The sequence below is a fragment of the Astyanax mexicanus genome, chromosome 10 (genome assembly GCF_023375975.1).
Source record: "Astyanax mexicanus isolate ESR-SI-001 chromosome 10, AstMex3_surface, whole genome shotgun sequence".
Lineage (NCBI taxonomy): Eukaryota > Metazoa > Chordata > Actinopteri > Characiformes > Acestrorhamphidae > Astyanax > Astyanax mexicanus.
In genome coordinates, this window is record NC_064417.1 from 54,481,198 (window position 1) to 54,498,697 (window position 17,500).

General features: G+C 40.2%; 1 protein-coding gene across 1 annotated transcript in view; it reads right to left on the reverse strand.

Annotated features, from left to right (window-relative positions):
- il1rapl2 (interleukin 1 receptor accessory protein-like 2) overlaps positions 1–17,500 on the reverse strand; it is a 274,458-nt gene that overhangs the window by 237,942 nt on the left and 19,016 nt on the right. Inside the window, exon 2 of the mRNA XM_049484135.1 lies at positions 2,856–2,954. Coding sequence (XP_049340092.1) covers positions 2,856–2,937 — 82 coding nt within the window. The 5' untranslated portion in view covers positions 2,938–2,954. The remainder of the gene's footprint in view (positions 1–2,855; positions 2,955–17,500) is intronic.

Sequence of the window (17,500 nt, forward strand, 5' to 3'; positions counted from 1 at the left end):
CTCCAACAAAATCCTCCAATAACCCCCAACACTCCTCCACATTACTATTCTCCATCAGGACTTTTATTATGAAAAGCCACCAGCATATCATATCATCTCCACATTCCAAACTAAACCATTACTGCAAAACCAGCATCAAAATCCATCACCAGTAATACAGAACTATTATAAACTAAAAACGCACCATTTCAATTATTTTATGCACCATATTAACCATTATAATAAACACCATATTAACCATTATAATAAACACCATATTAACCATTATAATAAACACCATATTAACCATTATAATAAACACCATATTAACCATTATAATAAACACCATATTAACCATTATAATAAACACCATATTAACCATTATAATAAACACCATATTAACCATTATAATAAACACCATATTAACCATTATAATAAACACCATATTAACCATTATAATAAACACCATATTAACCATTATAATAAACACCATATTAACCATTATAATAAACACCATATTAACCATTATAATAAACACCATATTAACCATTATAATAAACACCATATTAACCATTATAATAAACACCATATTAACCATTATAATAAACACCATATTAACCATTATAATAAACACCATATTAACCATTATAATAAACACATATTAACCATTATAATAAACACCATATTAACCATTATAATAAACACCATATTAACCATTATAATAAACACCATATTAACCATTATAATAAACACCATATTAACCATTATAATAAACACCATATTAACCATTATAATAAACACATATTGACCATTATAATAAACACCATATTAACCATTATAATAAACACCATACTATAAATCAGAAACTGGTCTCTTTATAAACACTACAGATTTCTGTTGATCAGATGCTGTTTTTTTAACCAGTTACTTTTGTCTGATAAAAAGTGAACCTGCTCATTATAGAATTTTACAATTATCTTAATATTTAAAAAAATAAACACTGATATCTGAGCTTTTACCATTTCTCACTTTTATTAATAAATCTGTGATTCTCACACTGAAGAACCAGCAGCACCAGATCCGAATGAGAGTAATGTGAGTATCTGAGAGTAATGTGAGTAACTGAGAGTGATGTGAGTATCTGAGAGTAATGTGAGTAACTGAGAGTGATGTGAGTATCTGAGAGTAATGTGAGTAACTGAGAGTGATGTGAGTATCTGAGAGTAATGTGAGTATCTGAGAGTGATGTGAGTAACTGAGAGTAATGTGAGTATCTGAGAGTAATGTGAGTATCTGAGAGTAATGTGAGTAACTGAGAGTGATGTGAGTATCTGAGAGTAATGTGAGTATCTGAGAGTAATGTGAGTATCTGAGAGTAATGTGAGTATCTGAGAGTAATGTGAGTAACTGAGAGTGATGTGAGTAACTGAGAGTAATGTGAGTATCTGAGAGTAATGTGAGTATCTGAGAGTAATGTGAGTAACTGAGAGTGATGTGAGTATCTGAGAGTAATGTGAGTATCTGAGAGTGATGTGAGTAACTGAGAGTGATGTGAGTATGTGAGAGTAATGTGAGTATCTGAGAGTGATGTGAGTAACTGAGAGTAATGTGAGTATCTGAGAGTAATGTGAGTATCTGAGAGTGATGTGAGTAACTTAGAGTAATTTGAGTATCTGAGAGTAATGTGAGTATCTGAGAGTGATGTGAGTATCTGAGAGTAATGTGAGTAACTGAGAGTGATGTGAGTATCTGAGAGTGATGTGAGTATCTGAGAGTAATGTGAGTATCTGAGAGTAATGTGAGTAACTGAGAGTGATGTGAGTATCTGAGAGTAATGTGAGTATCTGAGAGTGATGTGAGTAACTGAGAGTAATGTGAGTATCTGAGAGTGATGTGAGTATCTGAGAGTGATGTGAGTAACTGAGAGTAATGTGAGTATCTGAGAGTAATGTGAGTATCTGAGAGTGATGTGAGTAACTGAGAGTGATGTGAGTAACTGAGAGTAATGTGAGTATCTGAGAGTAATGTGAGTATCTGAGAGTGATGTGAGTATCTGAGAGTAATGTGAGTATCTGAGAGTAATGTGAGTATCTGAGAGTAATGTGAGTATCTGAGAGTAATGTGAGTATCTGAGAGTGATGTGAGTATCTGAGAGTAATGTGAGTAACTGAGAGTAATGTGAGTATCTGAGAGTAATGTGAGTATCTGAGAGTGATGTGAGTATCTGAGAGTAATGTGAGTATCTGAGAGTGATGTGAGTAACTGAGAGTGATGTGAGTAACTGAGAGTAATGTGAGTATCTGAGAGTGATGTGAGTATCTGAGAGTAATGTGAGTATCTGAGAGTAATGTGAGTATCTGAGAGTAATGTGAGTAACTGAGAGTGATGTGAGTATCTGAGAGTAATGTGAGTATCTGAGAGTAATGTGAGTAACTGAGAGTGATGTGAGTATGTGAGAGTAATGTGAGTAACTGAGAGTGATGTGAGTAACTGAGAGTAATGTGAGTATCTGAGAGTAATGTGAGTATCTGAGAGTAATGTGAGTATCTGAGAGTGATGTGAGTATCTGAGAGTAATGTGAGTATCTGAGAGTAATGTGAGTATCTGAGAGTAATGTGAGTAACTGAGAGTAATGTGAGTAACTGAGAGTAATGTGAGTATCTGAGAGTAATGTGAGTATCTGAGAGTGATGTGAGTATCTGAGAGTAATGTGAGTATCTGAGAGTAATTTGAGTATCTGAGAGTAATGTGAGTATCTGAGAGTGATGTGAGTATCTGAGAGTAATGTGAGTAACTGAGAGTAATTTGAGTATCTGAGAGTAATGTGAGTATCTGAGAGTGATGTGAGTATCTGAGAGTAATTTGAGTATCTGTACCTGAGTTCCTCTTGGAGATGTATTTGAGATTGATGCAGGCGGCAGAACTGATCAGAAGAAACATGAAGGCTGCTGACTTCATCTTCTGCTCTCGCGTCACTGCAGGAGAGAGAGAGACAGAGAGAGAGACAGAAAGAGACAGAGAGAGAGAGAGAGAGACAGAGAGACAGAGAGAGAGAGAGAACTTTCTGGTTACTGATCTGTTTTTATTTATTATAACACAGATGTTCCCCCCAACCAGAACCTTTTAGAACACTGTTCCCCCCAACCAGAACCTTTTAGAACACTGTTCCCCCCAACCAGAACCTCTCAGAACACTGTTCCCCCCAACCAGAACCTTTTAGAACACTGTTCCCCCAACCAGAACCTTTTAGAACACTGAATTATTTTCTGTCTCCGGCTCTGAAGTGAGGAACCTGTAATAATCCAGATCCAGAAAGTAGAAATGCATCCCGGGTTTTGCTCCGTCTGCTTGAGGTTAGAATTAGCTGATCTGAGTAGAACCAGGCAGTCGGAATAAAACCCGGGATGTATTTCTACTTTCTGGATCTGGATTATCCTGATCTGAGAACGGAGTTCTGCTGGTTCTGTACAGGAATATAAACCCAGATCCTCAGGAGTCGAGTTTAAACTGCAGCCTTTCAGTAAACCTCTGTTACCTGAGAAGCTCAGAGTTACGCAGAAAAACCACGACTTCAGTCCTGAAACACTCAAACTCACTTTCTCCTCCGATTCTCCACATTCTTCAAACACTCACAGCAAAAGTGCTTCATCTAAAATACATGAGAAACACCGCGCTGACTCACCGGATCAGCGCCGGCCAGAACCCGCCGACACCGCCGCTACTCAGCAATCAGAATCACTCACTTCACATCATTATATATTACGATTATTATATATTAGGATTATTAGGATTATTATGGGATAGCGCTCAAAACGTTCTGTGAGATTCCTGTAGAGTATTTTAATAATAATAAAATGAGACGGTTTTATCAGGGGAACAAAAAATGCTTTACAATTGTTATGTTCAAAAAACCTGTATCTCCATCAGGTCCCTGGACTCCTCATGTACGAAGACAGATAAGCACAGTTTGTCTTTCAAACGACCTCCGATTTAACTCAACTAAAATAAATGATGAGAAAAAAAACTCATTTTTCCTCTGAGGATAAAACGCTGCATTTATTCCCACAATTCCCAACAAATATCCAAATCCTGAAGAGATAGAACAGAACTTCTTTATTTATTCTTGTAATGAAAGTAAAATCTGATACATATCTGATTCACAGAAATCCACTTTCTACATATGAAAGAAGGAAAAATGAAACCCTGTATAAATAAAGGAAATAAACGACAGCAGTGAGGGAGGGGTTTAAATAACAGAACTCATAAATATGTGGCTGATTGTAATAATGTGTTAATTTACAGTTATCTGGAGATAATTCTCAGTGAAAGCTGCAGACGTTTAAAAGCTCCTGTAATTGTGGAGGAGATGAATCTGAGTCTCTGCTGATCTTCAGCGTCTGAATTCTGGAGATCAGATTAAAGATTTGAGCCAGTTTTACCTGCTGTGTGAACAAAGCCTGAACGCATTTGGAATCGTTAGCATCATCGCTCCGGGCCGTAATTAAAACTGAATTAAAATCTTACTGAGTCAGCAGTCATTAAAATGTTTTTTGCATAAGTGTTCAACCCTCTGAAATCTCCCAGTTTACAGAGATGTAAGATGAGCCCTAATGAGACACTATAACTCCAAACATTTTTCTGTATTAAAGCATCTTAAAGCTTCCTATTAAATTCAAACTCCAACAGGACTGTGAATCAAAGAGAGCTGTGAACTAAAAACACTAATAATAATAATAATAATAATAATAATAAAGTTTCAGGTCTGGCTGTGAGTACACTGAGGTATAAACTCTACACTTTTTAATAAAAGAATTCTTCTGCACAGCAGCAGTAATAGAATATGCAAACTAAGTGCCAATAAAATAAGCTGAATTTCATCCAAATGATTTCTCTTTTTTGTTTAAGTGTTTTTTTCAGAGACAGACTGAGAGATACTGAGTTGGAAAGTGATGAGAGAGAGAACACAGTCTGAGTTCCAGACGGCGAGTTAAAATACAAATAAAAAAACACAAAACTCTCAGAGGAACAAAAACCTAAAACCACACGGCGTTTCCAAAAAATCTGAAACAGATCTAGAGTTTAGAGACCAAACCATTTTATTTCATACAGAAACAGAAAGAAGAGAAAAATCAACACATTAAATCACCTGTTCTCTAACCCTCCCGATACACAGTCTGGCCAATCACACGGCTCAAACTGGTTAAACTGGTTGAGCAGCTTAGATCAAACAACTACTGGGTGTTTATTTGAGATTAATGGTTGATCTGGTCCACAAGCAGAATCATGCCGACCACCAGAATCACCAAATTTGAATGTAATCAAAACTGGCTGAATGAACCACACAGGTTTCCAATCCTACACCCTGTGCAAAGAGCATTGTGATATTCATTGCTATCTTACACCCCACCAACAGTCTATTTTCACTACTTCAGGTACATTTCTGGAGTTTTATCTTGTTTATCTTGGTAACAGAAAACACAGGAGCTCCACTGACTGAATACAACCTAGACAGACGCCAACAGTCAGACGTTCATCGCTATCTCGGTAACACAGGCGCTGTGCCGAGCCGAGCGTACACCCCCACTTATTACACACACATGAACACACAGCAGCACAAACCCAACTTTTACATCAACAATAAACAGAATAACACCCAAACCTCCACACCGCACCCAAACCTCCACACCGCACCCAAACCCCCACACTGCACCCATACCTCCACACTGCAACCCAGACCACACCAAAACCTCCACACCGCACCCAAACCCCCACACCGCACCCATACCTTCACACCGCACCCAAACCCCCGCAGTGCATCCAAACCTCCACCCTGCACCCAAACCTCCACACCGCACCCAAACCTCCACAATGCAACCCAAACCTCCACACCGCACCCAAACCTCCACACTGCAACCCAGACCGCACCAAAACCTCCGCACCGCACCTAAACCTCCACACCGCACCAAAACCCCCACACTGCACCCAAACCTCCACACCGGACCCAAACCCCCACACCGCATCCAAACCTCCACACAGCAGCCCAAACCACACCCACAACACAAATGTCAGTGGCCGCACACCAATGCGTTCACTCCAGCTACTGCATGCCAGCGCCTCACCTGTGAACTGGCTAAACCCCATTAAGCCTCTCTTTTCAGGTATACACTCATTAAATATTTACAACACTCCTGCACTCTAAAACTGTCCCCTGCAGCGTGTGGTGTGTGTGTGTGTGTGTGTGTGTGTGTGTGTAAGGGGTATACAATATAGAGAGAAATGCTGTGTATGGTAATGCTGTGTGAATCCTGATACTGATGTAAAACACAATAATTAATTATAAACAATTAAAAATAAAATAAGTTTATTCTTTAGAAAGTTTTCAGTTCTACATTTTCACTTTTCACAGCAGCTCCTTCAGTATGATAATCATCAAAACTCAACAATAATAATAAAAACTCAGAGTTTGTGTATACATATATATATAGAGAGAGAGAGAGAGAGAGAGATCAAGAGAGAAAGAGAGAGAGAGATTAATAGCAAAGGACAGTTTTGAGTAGTGCAGATTTTAATCTACCACAGTTTCTATTAAACGATGCCCACTCTGTGCCCCCTGTGCTCCCGGTGCCCGACAGCAGCAGCTCCTTTATTATCTCTGCCCTCGCTCTACAAGAACGTTTACTGTTATAACCCTAAGCTGTTCACACTCAGAACCGGTTCAGAATAATCCGTGCAGGTTTGAGTCTAGAGACGAGTCGCTCTGCTGATTTACAGAGTAAGAATTACTGATTATTCCTGCAGAATAATGATCTTCCACCGCGATCAGAAGATCACCTGCTTAAATCCCATTTCATGCTGTTTCTCCATCAGCAGCCGGAGTCTGAGAGAGAGTACAGTACAAAACGTTCTGATCTGCTGTTCACGTCTAACAGGATAAATCACTCAGCTAACCGCTAACCCGCTAATGGCTAACAGGGCAGCTCATTAGTGGCTGAGACTGCGGCGCCGCTGAACACTAATTAGGTAAAAGATTAAATATTTGTAAAAGCCCACTTTTCCTTCCAGCGTCAGAGTCACTTCACTGAAACAGGATTTATCTGTGTGTGTAGAATTTCCCCAGGGGTGGCGGCGTGAGCGTGGTCTGTGCCGGTGAGAGTCGATGGTGTGAGATCAGACGGAGTGACCGGCGGGCGAGGCTAGTGAAGAGAACAGTGCCAGTCTGTCCCGTGGGGGTGATTTACAGAGCAACCATCGTCTCAGTGACCGTACCGGCGGCCCAGACCCAGCGGCCCACCATCTGGTGCTGCAGCCCACACTCACCTTCCACCGCCGCCAGAGAGGTGCCAGAGAGCCTCTACCCATTTTACTGGCAGTGCAGGCTAACCCACCTGAAGCTAAAGCCTCTCATTAGTCAGGATGTTCAGATACGTCTGGTCGTATAGTTTTGTGTATTTTTTAGACGCACAACAGTTGGCTGTTTGTCCATTTCAACTTATTATACGTCAAAAAATCTATATTGTGATGTGCTGTGCATCGTGAAATGCTTTCAGATATTAAGTTTTATTTTTATATTACACTCCCATAAACACACACACACACACAAACACACACACACACACCCCAGTGCACAGCTGATGCTAACACATCACTGCCAATCAGGGCATCCGCAGATGTTCCTGATGTAATAGCTGAAATTAAATTACTGGAATATTCCGTGATGTGTTTTAAATTTGGGCAGCTGGTTTACTGGGGTTACTGCTTTAACTGCTTTAACTAGGTTTACTGGGTTTACATGGTTTACTGGGTTGTTAGTCGTGGTGTTTCTGCAGCTCTGGGTAAAGGTCACTGTATTAAACTCACTAAGTGTTCGGAGTAACGAAGGTTCATCACCTGACCTGATACCAGCCTCGAACAACCCAAAGACCTGTAATCCACTAATCTGAAGGTTAATCAGAGGGTGTGGGTCTATCTCTAGATTACTTCTCTTCTTAGCAGGAAATCTGTGTTCAGAAAGAAGTGCAGTCCAACACCAGGTTTAATTCCAGGCTGGGTAAAATTCTGTTCTGTTCAGACAGTGAACCGAAACTCAGCTGGAAAATGTTCAAAAAAGCTTAAGAGACTGATTTACACTGGATACAATATAATAGAACATTGATCAATAAAACATCATCAGATTACGTTTCTCTGTTTTTATAGTTAACAATCAGATTCCTGCTGTTATTTAGGAGAAGCTGCAGGAGTGTGTAAACCCTGACCACACAGAAACCAAAGAACCAGTTCACCTGCAGCATGACCAGCCTTTATTTTTCATGCAGTAGAAAACAGTGGGACACAGTAGATCACAGTGGGACACAGTAGAACGCAGTATGACAGTAGAACGCAGTGGGACACAGTAGATCACAGTGGGACACAGTAGAACGCAGTATGACAGTAGAACGCAGTGGGACACAGTAGAACACAGTGGGACACAGTAGAACACAGTGGGAAAAAGTAAAACGCAGTGTGACACAGTAGAACGCAGTGGGAAACAGTAAAACGCAGTGTGACACAGTAGAACGCAGTGTGACACAGTAGAACACAGTGGGACACAGTAGAATGCAGTGGGACACAGTAGAACGCAGTGTGACACAGTAGAACGCAGTGGGAAACAGTAAAACGCAGTGTGACACAGTAGAACGCAGTGGGAAACAGTAAAACGCAGTGTGACACAGTAGAACGCAGTGTGACACAGTAGAACGCAGTGGGAAACAGTAAAACGCAGTGTGACACAGTAGAACGCAGTGTGACACAGTAGAACGCAGTGGGAAACAGTAAAACGCAGTGTGACACAGTAGAACGCAGTGGGAAACAGTAAAACGCAGTGTGACACAGTAGAACGCAGTGGGAAACAGTAAAACGCAGTGTGACACAGTAGAACGCAGTGTGACACAGTAGAACGCAGTGGGAAACAGTAAAACGCAGTGTGACACAGTAGAACGCAGTGTGACACAGTAGAACGCAGTGGGAAACAGTAAAACGCAGTGTGACACAGTAGAACGCAGTGGGAAACAGTAAAACGCAGTGTGACACAGTAGATCACAGTGGGACACAGTAGATCACAGTGGGACACAGTGGTAATCCCCTTTACACTTTTACACACAGAAACTCTATAGAATTCCCTTCAGACTCAGGACAGTCCTCAACAACGTAACCATCGTCCTGCTGTTTATACACAACACCAGTTCACTGTTTATAAAGAGTTTATAAATTATCCTCGGGGTTTAGTTGGGTTTGGTGTGTTTTGGTTTAGTTGGGTTTGGTGTGGTTTGGTTTCGTTGGGTTTGGTGTGATTTGGTTTAGTTGGGTTTGGTTAAGTTGAAAATGGTTTAGTTGGGTTTGGTGTGGTTTGGTTTAGTTGGGTTTGGTGTGATTTGGTTTAGTTGAAAATGGTTTAGTTGGGTTTGGTGTGTTTTGGTTTAGTTAGGTTTGGTGTGTTTTGGTTTAGTTGGGTTTGGTGTGTTTTGGTTTAGTTGAAAATGGTTTAGTTGGGTTTGGTGTGTTTTGGTTTAGTGTGGTTTGGTGTGATTTGGTGGGTTTTGGTTTAGTTGGGTTTGGTTTAGTTGAGTTTGGTGTGGTTCGGTTTAGTTGGGTTTGGTGTGGTTTGGTTTAGTTGGGTGTGGTGTCTTTTGGTTTAATTGGGTTTGGAGTGGTTTGCTTTAGTTGGGTTTGGTGTGGTTCGGTTTAGTTGGGTTTGGTGTGTTTTGGTTTAGTTGGGTTTGGTGTGTTTTGGTTTAGTTGGGTTTGGTGTGGTTTGGTTTAGTTGGGTTTGGTGTGATTTGGTTTAGTTGAAAATGGTTTAGTTGGGTTTGGTGTGTTTTGGTTTAGTTAGGTTTGTGTATTTTGGTTTAGTTAGGTTTGGTGTGTTTTGGTTTAGTTGAAAATGGTTTAGTTGGGTTTGGTGTGTTTCGGTTTAGTGTGGTTTGGTGTGGTTTGGTTTAGTTGAGGTTGGTGTGTTTTGGTTTAGTTGGGTTTGGTTAAGCTGAGTTTGGTGTGGTTCGGTTTAGTTGGGTTTGGTGTGGTTTGGTTTAGTTGGGTGTGGTGTATTTTGGTTTAGTTGGGTTTGGTGTGGTTTGGTTTAGTTGGGTTTGGTGTGGTTCGGTTTAGTTCAAAATGGTTTAGTTGGGTTTGGTGTGTTTTGGTTTAGTTGGGTTTGGCGTGATTTGGTTTAGTTGAAAATGGTTTAGTTGGGTTTGGTGTGTTTCGGTTTAGAGTGGTTTGGTTTAGTTGGGTTAGGTGTGATTCGGTTTAGTTGGGTTTGGTGTGTTTTGGTTTAGTTGAAAATGGTTTAGTTGGGTTTGGTGTGGTTAGGTTTAGTTGGGTTTGGTGTGGTTCGGTTTAGTTGAGAATAGTTTAGTTGGGTTTGGTTTAGTTGGGTTTGGTGTGGTTTGGTTTAGTTGGGTTTGGTATGTTTTGGTTTAGTTGGGTTTGGTGTGGTTTGGTTTAGTTCGGTTTGGTGTGGTTTAGTTGGGTTTGGTTTAGTTGAGTTTGGTGTGGTTCGGTTTAGTTGGGTGTGGTGTATTTTGGTTTAGTTGGGTTTGGTGTGGTTTGGTTTAGTTGGGTTTGGTGTGGTTCGGTTTAGTTGGGGTTGGTATGTTTTGGTTTAGTTGGGTTTGGTGTGTTTTGGTTAAGTTGGGTTTGCTGTGTTTTGGTTTAGTTAGGTTTGGTGTGTTTTGGTTTAGTTGGGTTTGATGTGTTTTGGTTAAGTTGGGTTTGGTGTGTTCTGGTTTAGTTGGGTTTGGTGTGTTTTGGTTTAGTTGGGTTTGGTGTGTTTTGGTTAAGTTGGGTTTGGTGTGTTTTGGTTTAGTTAGGTTTGGTGTGTTTTGGTTTAGTTGGGTTTGGTGTGTTTTTGGTTTAGTTGGGTTTGGTGTGTTTTGGTTTAGTTAGGTTTGGTGTGTTTTGGTTTAGTTGAGAATAGTTTAGTTGAGTTTGGTGTGTTTTGGTCTAGTTGGGTTTGGTGTGTTTTGGTTTAGATGGGTTTGGTCTGTTTTGGTTTAGTTGGGTTTGGTGTGTTTTGGTTTAGTTGAGAATAGTTTAGTTGGGTTTGGTGTGTTTTGGTTTAGTTGGGTTTGGTGTGTTTTGGTTTAGTTGGGTTTGGTGTGTTTTGGTTTAGTTGGGTTTTGTGTGTTTGGTTTAGTTGGGTTTGGTGTGGTTCGGTTTAGTTGGGTTTGGTCTGTTTTGGTTTAGTTGGGTTTGGTGTGTTTTGGTTTAGTTAGGTTTGGTGTGTTTTGGTTTAGTTGGGTTTGGTGTGTTTTGGTTTAGTTGAGAATAGTTTAGTTGGGTTTGGTGTGTTTTGGTTTAGTTGGGTTTGGTGTGTTTTGGTTTAGTTGGGTTTGGTATGTTTTGGTTTAGTTGGGTTTGGTGTGGTTCGGTTTAGTTGGGTTTGGTGTGGTTTGGCTTTAGTTGGGTTTGGTGTGTTTTGGTTTAGTTGGGTTTGGTGTGTTTTGGTTTAGTTGGGTTTGGTATGTTTTGGTTTAGTTGGGTTTGGTGTGGTTCGGTTTAGTTGGGTTTGGTGTGGTTTGGGTTTAGTTGGGTTTGGTGTGTTTTGGTTTAGTTGGGTTTGGTGTGTTTTGGTTAAGTTGGGTTTGGTGTGTTTTGGTTTAGTTGGGTTTTGTGTGTTTTGGTTTAGTTGAGAATAGTTTAGTTGGGTTTGGTGTGTTTTGGTTTAGTTGGGTTTGGTGTGTTTTGGTTTAGTTAGGTTTGGTGTGTTTTGGTTTAGTTGGGTTTCGTGTGTTTTGGTTTAGTTGGGTTTGGTGTGTTTTGGTTTAGTTGGGTTTGGTCTGTTTTGGTTTAGTTGGGTTTGGTGTGGTTCGGTTTAGTTGGGTTTGGTGTGGTTCGGTTTAGTTGGGTTTGGTGTGGTTTGGGTTTAGTTGGGTTTGGTGTGTTTTGGTTTAGTTGGGTTTGGTGTGTTTTGGTTTAGTTGGGTTTGGTGTGTTTTGGTTTAGTTGGGTTTGGTGTGGTTTGGGTTTAGTTGGGTTTGGTGTGGTTCGGTTTAGTTGGGTTTGGTGTGGTTTGGGTTTAGTTGGGTTTGGTGTGTTTTGGTTTAGTTGGGTTTTGTGTGTTTTGGTTTAGTTGAGAATAGTTTAGTTGGGTTTGGTGTGTTTTGGTTTAGTTGGGTTTGGTGTGTTTTGGTTTAGTTAGGTTTGGTGTGTTTTGGTTTAGTTGGGTTTCGTGTGTTTTGGTTTAGTTGGGTTTGGTGTGGTTTGGGTTTAGTTGGGTTTGGTGTGTTTTGGTTTAGTTGGGTTTGGTGTGTTTTGGTTTAGTTGGGTTTGGTGTGTTTTGGTTTAGTTGGGTTTGGTGTGTTTTGGTTTAGTTGGGTTTGGTTTAGTTGGGTTTGGTGTGGTTTGGTTTAGTTGGGTTTGGTCTGTTTTGGTTTAGTTGGGTTTGGTGTGGTTTGGTTTAATTGGGTTTGGTGTGTTTTGGTTTAGTTGGGTTTGGTCTGTTTTGGTTTAGTTGGGTTTGATGTGTTTTGGTTTAGTTAGGTTTGGTGTGTTTTGGTTTAGTTGGGTTTGGTGTGTTTTGGTTTAGTTGAGAATAGTTTAGTTGGGTTTGGTGTGTTTTGGTTTAGTTGGGTTTGGTGTGTTTTGGTTAAGTTGGGTTTGGTGTGTTTTGGTTTAGTTGGGTTTGGTGTTGTTCGGTTTAGTTGGGTTTGGTCTGTTTTGGTTTAGTTGGGTTTGATGTGTTTTGGTTTAGTTAGGTTTTGTGTGTTTTGGTTTAGTTAGGTTTGGTGTGTTTTGGTTTAGTTGGGTTTGGTGTGTTTTGGTTTAGTTGGGTTTGGTGTGTTTTGGTTTAGTTGGGTTTGGTATGTTTTGGTTTAGTTGGGTTTGGTATGTTTTGGTTTAGTTGGGTTTGGTGTGGTTCGGTTTAGTTGGGTTTGGTGTGGTTTGGGTTTAGTTGGGTTTGGTGTGTTTTGGTTTAGTTGGGTTTGGTGTGTTTTGGTTTAGTTGGGTTTTGTGTGTTTTGGTTTAGTTGAGAATAGTTTAGTTGGGTTTGGTGTGTTTTGGTTTAGTTGGGTTTGGTGTGTTTTGGTTTAGTTAGGTTTGGTGTGTTTTGGTTTAGTTGGGTTTCGTGTGTTTTGGTTTAGTTGGGTTTCGTGTGTTTTGGTTTAGTTGAGAATAGTTTAGTTGGGTTTGGTGTGTTTTGGTTTAGTTGGGTTTGGTGTGTTTTGGTTTAGTTGGGTTTGGTCTGTTTTGGTTTAGTTGGGTTCGGTGTGTTTTGGTTTAGTTGGGTTTGGTGTGTTTTGGTTTAGTTGGGTTTGGTGTGTTTTGGTTTAGTTGGGTTTTGTGTGTTTTGGTTTAGTTGAGAATAGTTTAGTTGGGTTTGGTGTGTTTTGGTTTAGTTGGGTTTGGTGTGGTTTGGTTTAGTTGGGTTTGGTGTGTTTTGGTTTAGTTGGGTTTGGTGTGTTTTGGTTTAGTTGGGTTTGGTGTGTTTTGGTTTAGTTGGGTTTGGTTTAGTTGGGTTTGGTGTGGTTTGGTTTAGTTGGGTTTGGTCTGTTTTGGTTTAGTTGGGTTTGGTGTGGTTTGGTTTAGTTGGGTTTGGTGTGTTTTGGTTTAGTTGGGTTTGGTGTGGTTTGGTTTAGTTGGGTTTGGTGTGCTTTGGTTTAGTTGGGTTTGGTGTGCTTTGGTTTAGTTGGGTTTGGTGTGTTTTGGTTTAGTTGGGTTTGTTGTGTTTTGGTTTAGTTAGGTTTGGTGTGTTTTGGTTTAGTTGGGTTTGGTGTGTTTTGGTTTAGTTGGGTTTGGTGTGGTTTGGTTTAGTTGGGTTTGGTGTGTTTTGGTTTAGTTGGGTTTGGTGTGTTTTGGTTTAGTTGGGTTTGGTGTGTTTTGGTTTAGTTGGGTTTCGTGTGGTTCGGTTTAGTTGGGTTTCGTGTGTTCTGGTTTAGTTGGGTTTGGTGTGTTTTGGTTTAGTTGGGTTTGGTGTGTTTTGGTTTAGTTGGGTTTGGTGTGTTTTGGTTTAGTTGGGTTTCGTGTGGTTCGGTTTAGTTGGGTTTCGTGTGTTTTGGTTTAGTTGGGTTTCGTGTGTTTTGGTTTAGTTGGGTTTGGTGTGTTTTGGTTTAGTTGGGTTTGGTGTGATTTGGGTTTATCCGGGTAATATATCAGCTTGTAGAAAAAGGAGCTCAGGTTTGATGGAGGTCCTGTAATAGTGGATCTGACAAAACTGATTGATTTACATTCCGACGTCCCAACTACAACCATCCCCCCCATCAACAACCCCTCCACCCCTTCATACCCCCAACTACCACCCCCCCGAGCAACAGGATCAGGATACTTCTGATCCAACGCAGAAACGAGTACAACTCACCGCGGAGTTACGAGCCGCTTCACCGGCTAATTATCTGCATCGGAATGAGGCGTCTGAGGAAAAATCAATAATTGAATTTGAATTCTATCCAATCAGCACGTGTCTGAGAATCGGAGGAGCTTTAAACTAACACAGCTCTCCCACGACCCACCGAATAAACATTACTAAATCTGATGATTTTTATATGCAGCGTTATCATCACACTTCTCCTGCAGCGGGAATCTCCCACCGGATCCCGCGGGAACGGCCGAGGGAAAACAGTTTGTTTAGGAGTTGGAATGAAGTTACGGAGCGAGTAGCTCTCAGATTCAGCAGCTCCAGCTTCTGCTGATCCGGCTCATTAAATATTCACCACTGCTTTTCATAAATATTTAGCTTTTCCTCTCAAATTAATAACTGAAAACATCAGCGCTGTGTGTTTAGAGCGTGTAGCGCTGCACTTCAGCAAGAACATCTGTCAGAACAAATCTCAACTTTCCTCTGTAAAAACACAAATCGCTGAGCTTTACTGACCGCTTACCGACCACTTACCGACCGTTTACCGACCACTTACCGACCGCTTACCGACCGCTTACCGACCGCTTACCGACCGTTTACCGACCGCTTACCGACCGTTTACCGACCACTTACCGACCGCTTACCAACCGCTTACCGACCGTTTACCGACCACTTACCGACCATTTACCGACCGCTTACCGACCGTTTACCGACCGCTTACCGACCGTTTACCGACCACTTACCGACCATTTACCGACCGCTTACCGACCACTTACCAACCGCATACCGACCACTTACCAACCGCTTACCAACCGCTTACCGACCATTTACCAACCGTTTACCAACCGCTTACCGACCATTTACTAACCGTTTACTAACCGCTTACCAACCACTTACCAACCGCTTACCAACCATTTACCAACCGTTTACTAACCGCTTACCAACCATTTACCAACCATTTACCAACCGCTTACCAACCGCTTACTGACCGTTTACCAACCGTTTACCAACCATTTACCGACCATTTACCAACCATTTACCAACCGCTTACCAACCGCTTACTGACCGTTTACCAACCGTTTACCAACCGCTTACCGACCATTTACCATTTAGTTTTATTTGCTAGAGTTTTAGCTTTATCTGCCGGGGGTTTAGTTTTATCTGTTGGGGTTTTAGTTTTATCTGCTGGTGTTTTAGTTTTATTTGCTGGGTTTTTTTATCTGCGGGAGTTTTAGTTTTTATCTGCTAGAGTTTTAGTTTTTATCTGCTAGAGTTTTAGTTTTATCTGCTGGGGGTTTAGTTTTATCTGCGGGAGGTTTTAGTTTTATTTGCTAGAGTTTTACTTTTATCTGCTTGGGTTTTAGTTTTAACTGTTGGGGTTTTAGTTTTATCTGCTGGGGTTTTAGTTTTATCTGCTTGGGTTTTAATTTGATCTTTTGGGGTTTTAGTTTTATCTGCTAGAGTTTTAGTTTTATTTGCTGGAGTTTTAGTTTTATCTGCTGGAGTTTTAGTTTTATCTGCTGGAGTTTTAGTTTTATCTGCTTGAGTTTTAGTTTTATCTGCTGGAGTTTTAGTTTTATCTGCTTGAGTTTTAGTTTTATCTGCTGGAGTTTAATTTTTATCTGTAAACGTTTTAGCTTTATCTGCTGGAGTTTAACTTTTATCTGCTTAAGTTTTAGTTTGATGTGCTAGAGTTTTAGTTTGATCTGCTGAAGTTTTTGAGTTTTTTCTGCTGGAGTTAAATTTTTATCTGCAAAAGTTTTAGCTTTATCTGTTGGGGGTTTAGTTTTATCTGCGAGAGGTTTTAGTTTTATTTGCTAAAGTTTTAGTTTTATCTGCTTGGGTTTTAGTTTTATCTGTTGGGGTTTTAGTTTTACCTGCTAGAGTTTAAGTTTTATTTGCTGGGTTTTTCTATCTGCGGAAGGTTTTAGTTTTATTTGCTAGAGTTTTAGGTTTATCTGCTGGAGTTTTAGTTTTATCTGCTTGGGTTTTATTTTTATCTGCTGGGGTTTTAGTTTTATCTGCTGGGGTTTTAGTTTTATCTGCTTGGGTTTTAGTTTTATCTGCTGGAGTTTTACTTTTATCTGCTTGAGTTTTAGTTTGATCTGCTTTTGAGTTTTTCTGCTGGAGTTAAATTTTTATCTGCAAAAGTTTTAGCTTTATCTGCTGGGGTTTTAGTTTTATCTGCTTGGGTTTCAGTTTTATCTGTTGGGGTTTTGGTTTTATCTGTTGGGGTTTTAGTTTTATCTGCAAAAGTTTTAGCTTTATCTGCTTGGGTTTTAGTTTTATCTGTTGGGGTTTTGGTTTTATCTGTTGGGGTTTTAGTTTTATCTGCTAGAGTTTTCGTTTTATCTGCTTGGTTTTTAGTTTTATCTGTTGGGGTTTTAGTTTTATCTGCTTGGGTTTTAGTTTTATCTGTTGGGGTTTTAGTTTTATCTGTTGGGGTTTTAGTTTTATCTGCTTGGGTTTTAGTTTTATCTGTTGGGGTTTTAGTTTTATCTGCTGGAGTTTTAGTTTTATCTGCTTGGGTTTTAGTTTTATCTGTTGGGGTTTTAGTTTTATCTGTTGGGGTTTTAGTTTTATCTGCTAGAGTTTTCGTTTTATCTGCTTGGTTTTTAGTTTTATCTGTTGGGGTTTTAGTTTTATCTGCTTGGGTTTTAGTTTTATCTCCTGGGGCTTTAGTTTTATCTGTTGGGGTTTTAGTTTTATCTCCTGGGGTTTTAGTTTTATCTGCTTGGGTTTTAGTTTTATCTGTTGGGGTTTTAGTTTTATCTGTTGGGGTTTTAGTTTTATCTCCTGGGGTTTTAGTTTTATCTGCTTGGGTTTTAGTTTTATCTGTTGGGGTTTTAGTTTTATCTGTTGGGGTTTTAGTTTTATCTCCTGGGGTTTTAGTTTTATCTGCTTGGGTTTTAGTTTTATCTGTTGGGGTTTTTTTTATCTGCGGGAGTTCTAGTTTGATCTGCTTGAGTGTAAGTTTTATCTGGGGAACACACACACACACACACTCACACACTCACACACACACACTCACACACACACACACTCACACACTCACACTCACACAATCACACACACACACACACTCACACACACACACTCACACACACACACACTCACACACTCACACACACACACTCACACACTCACACACTCACACACTCACACTCACACAATCACACACACACACACTCAC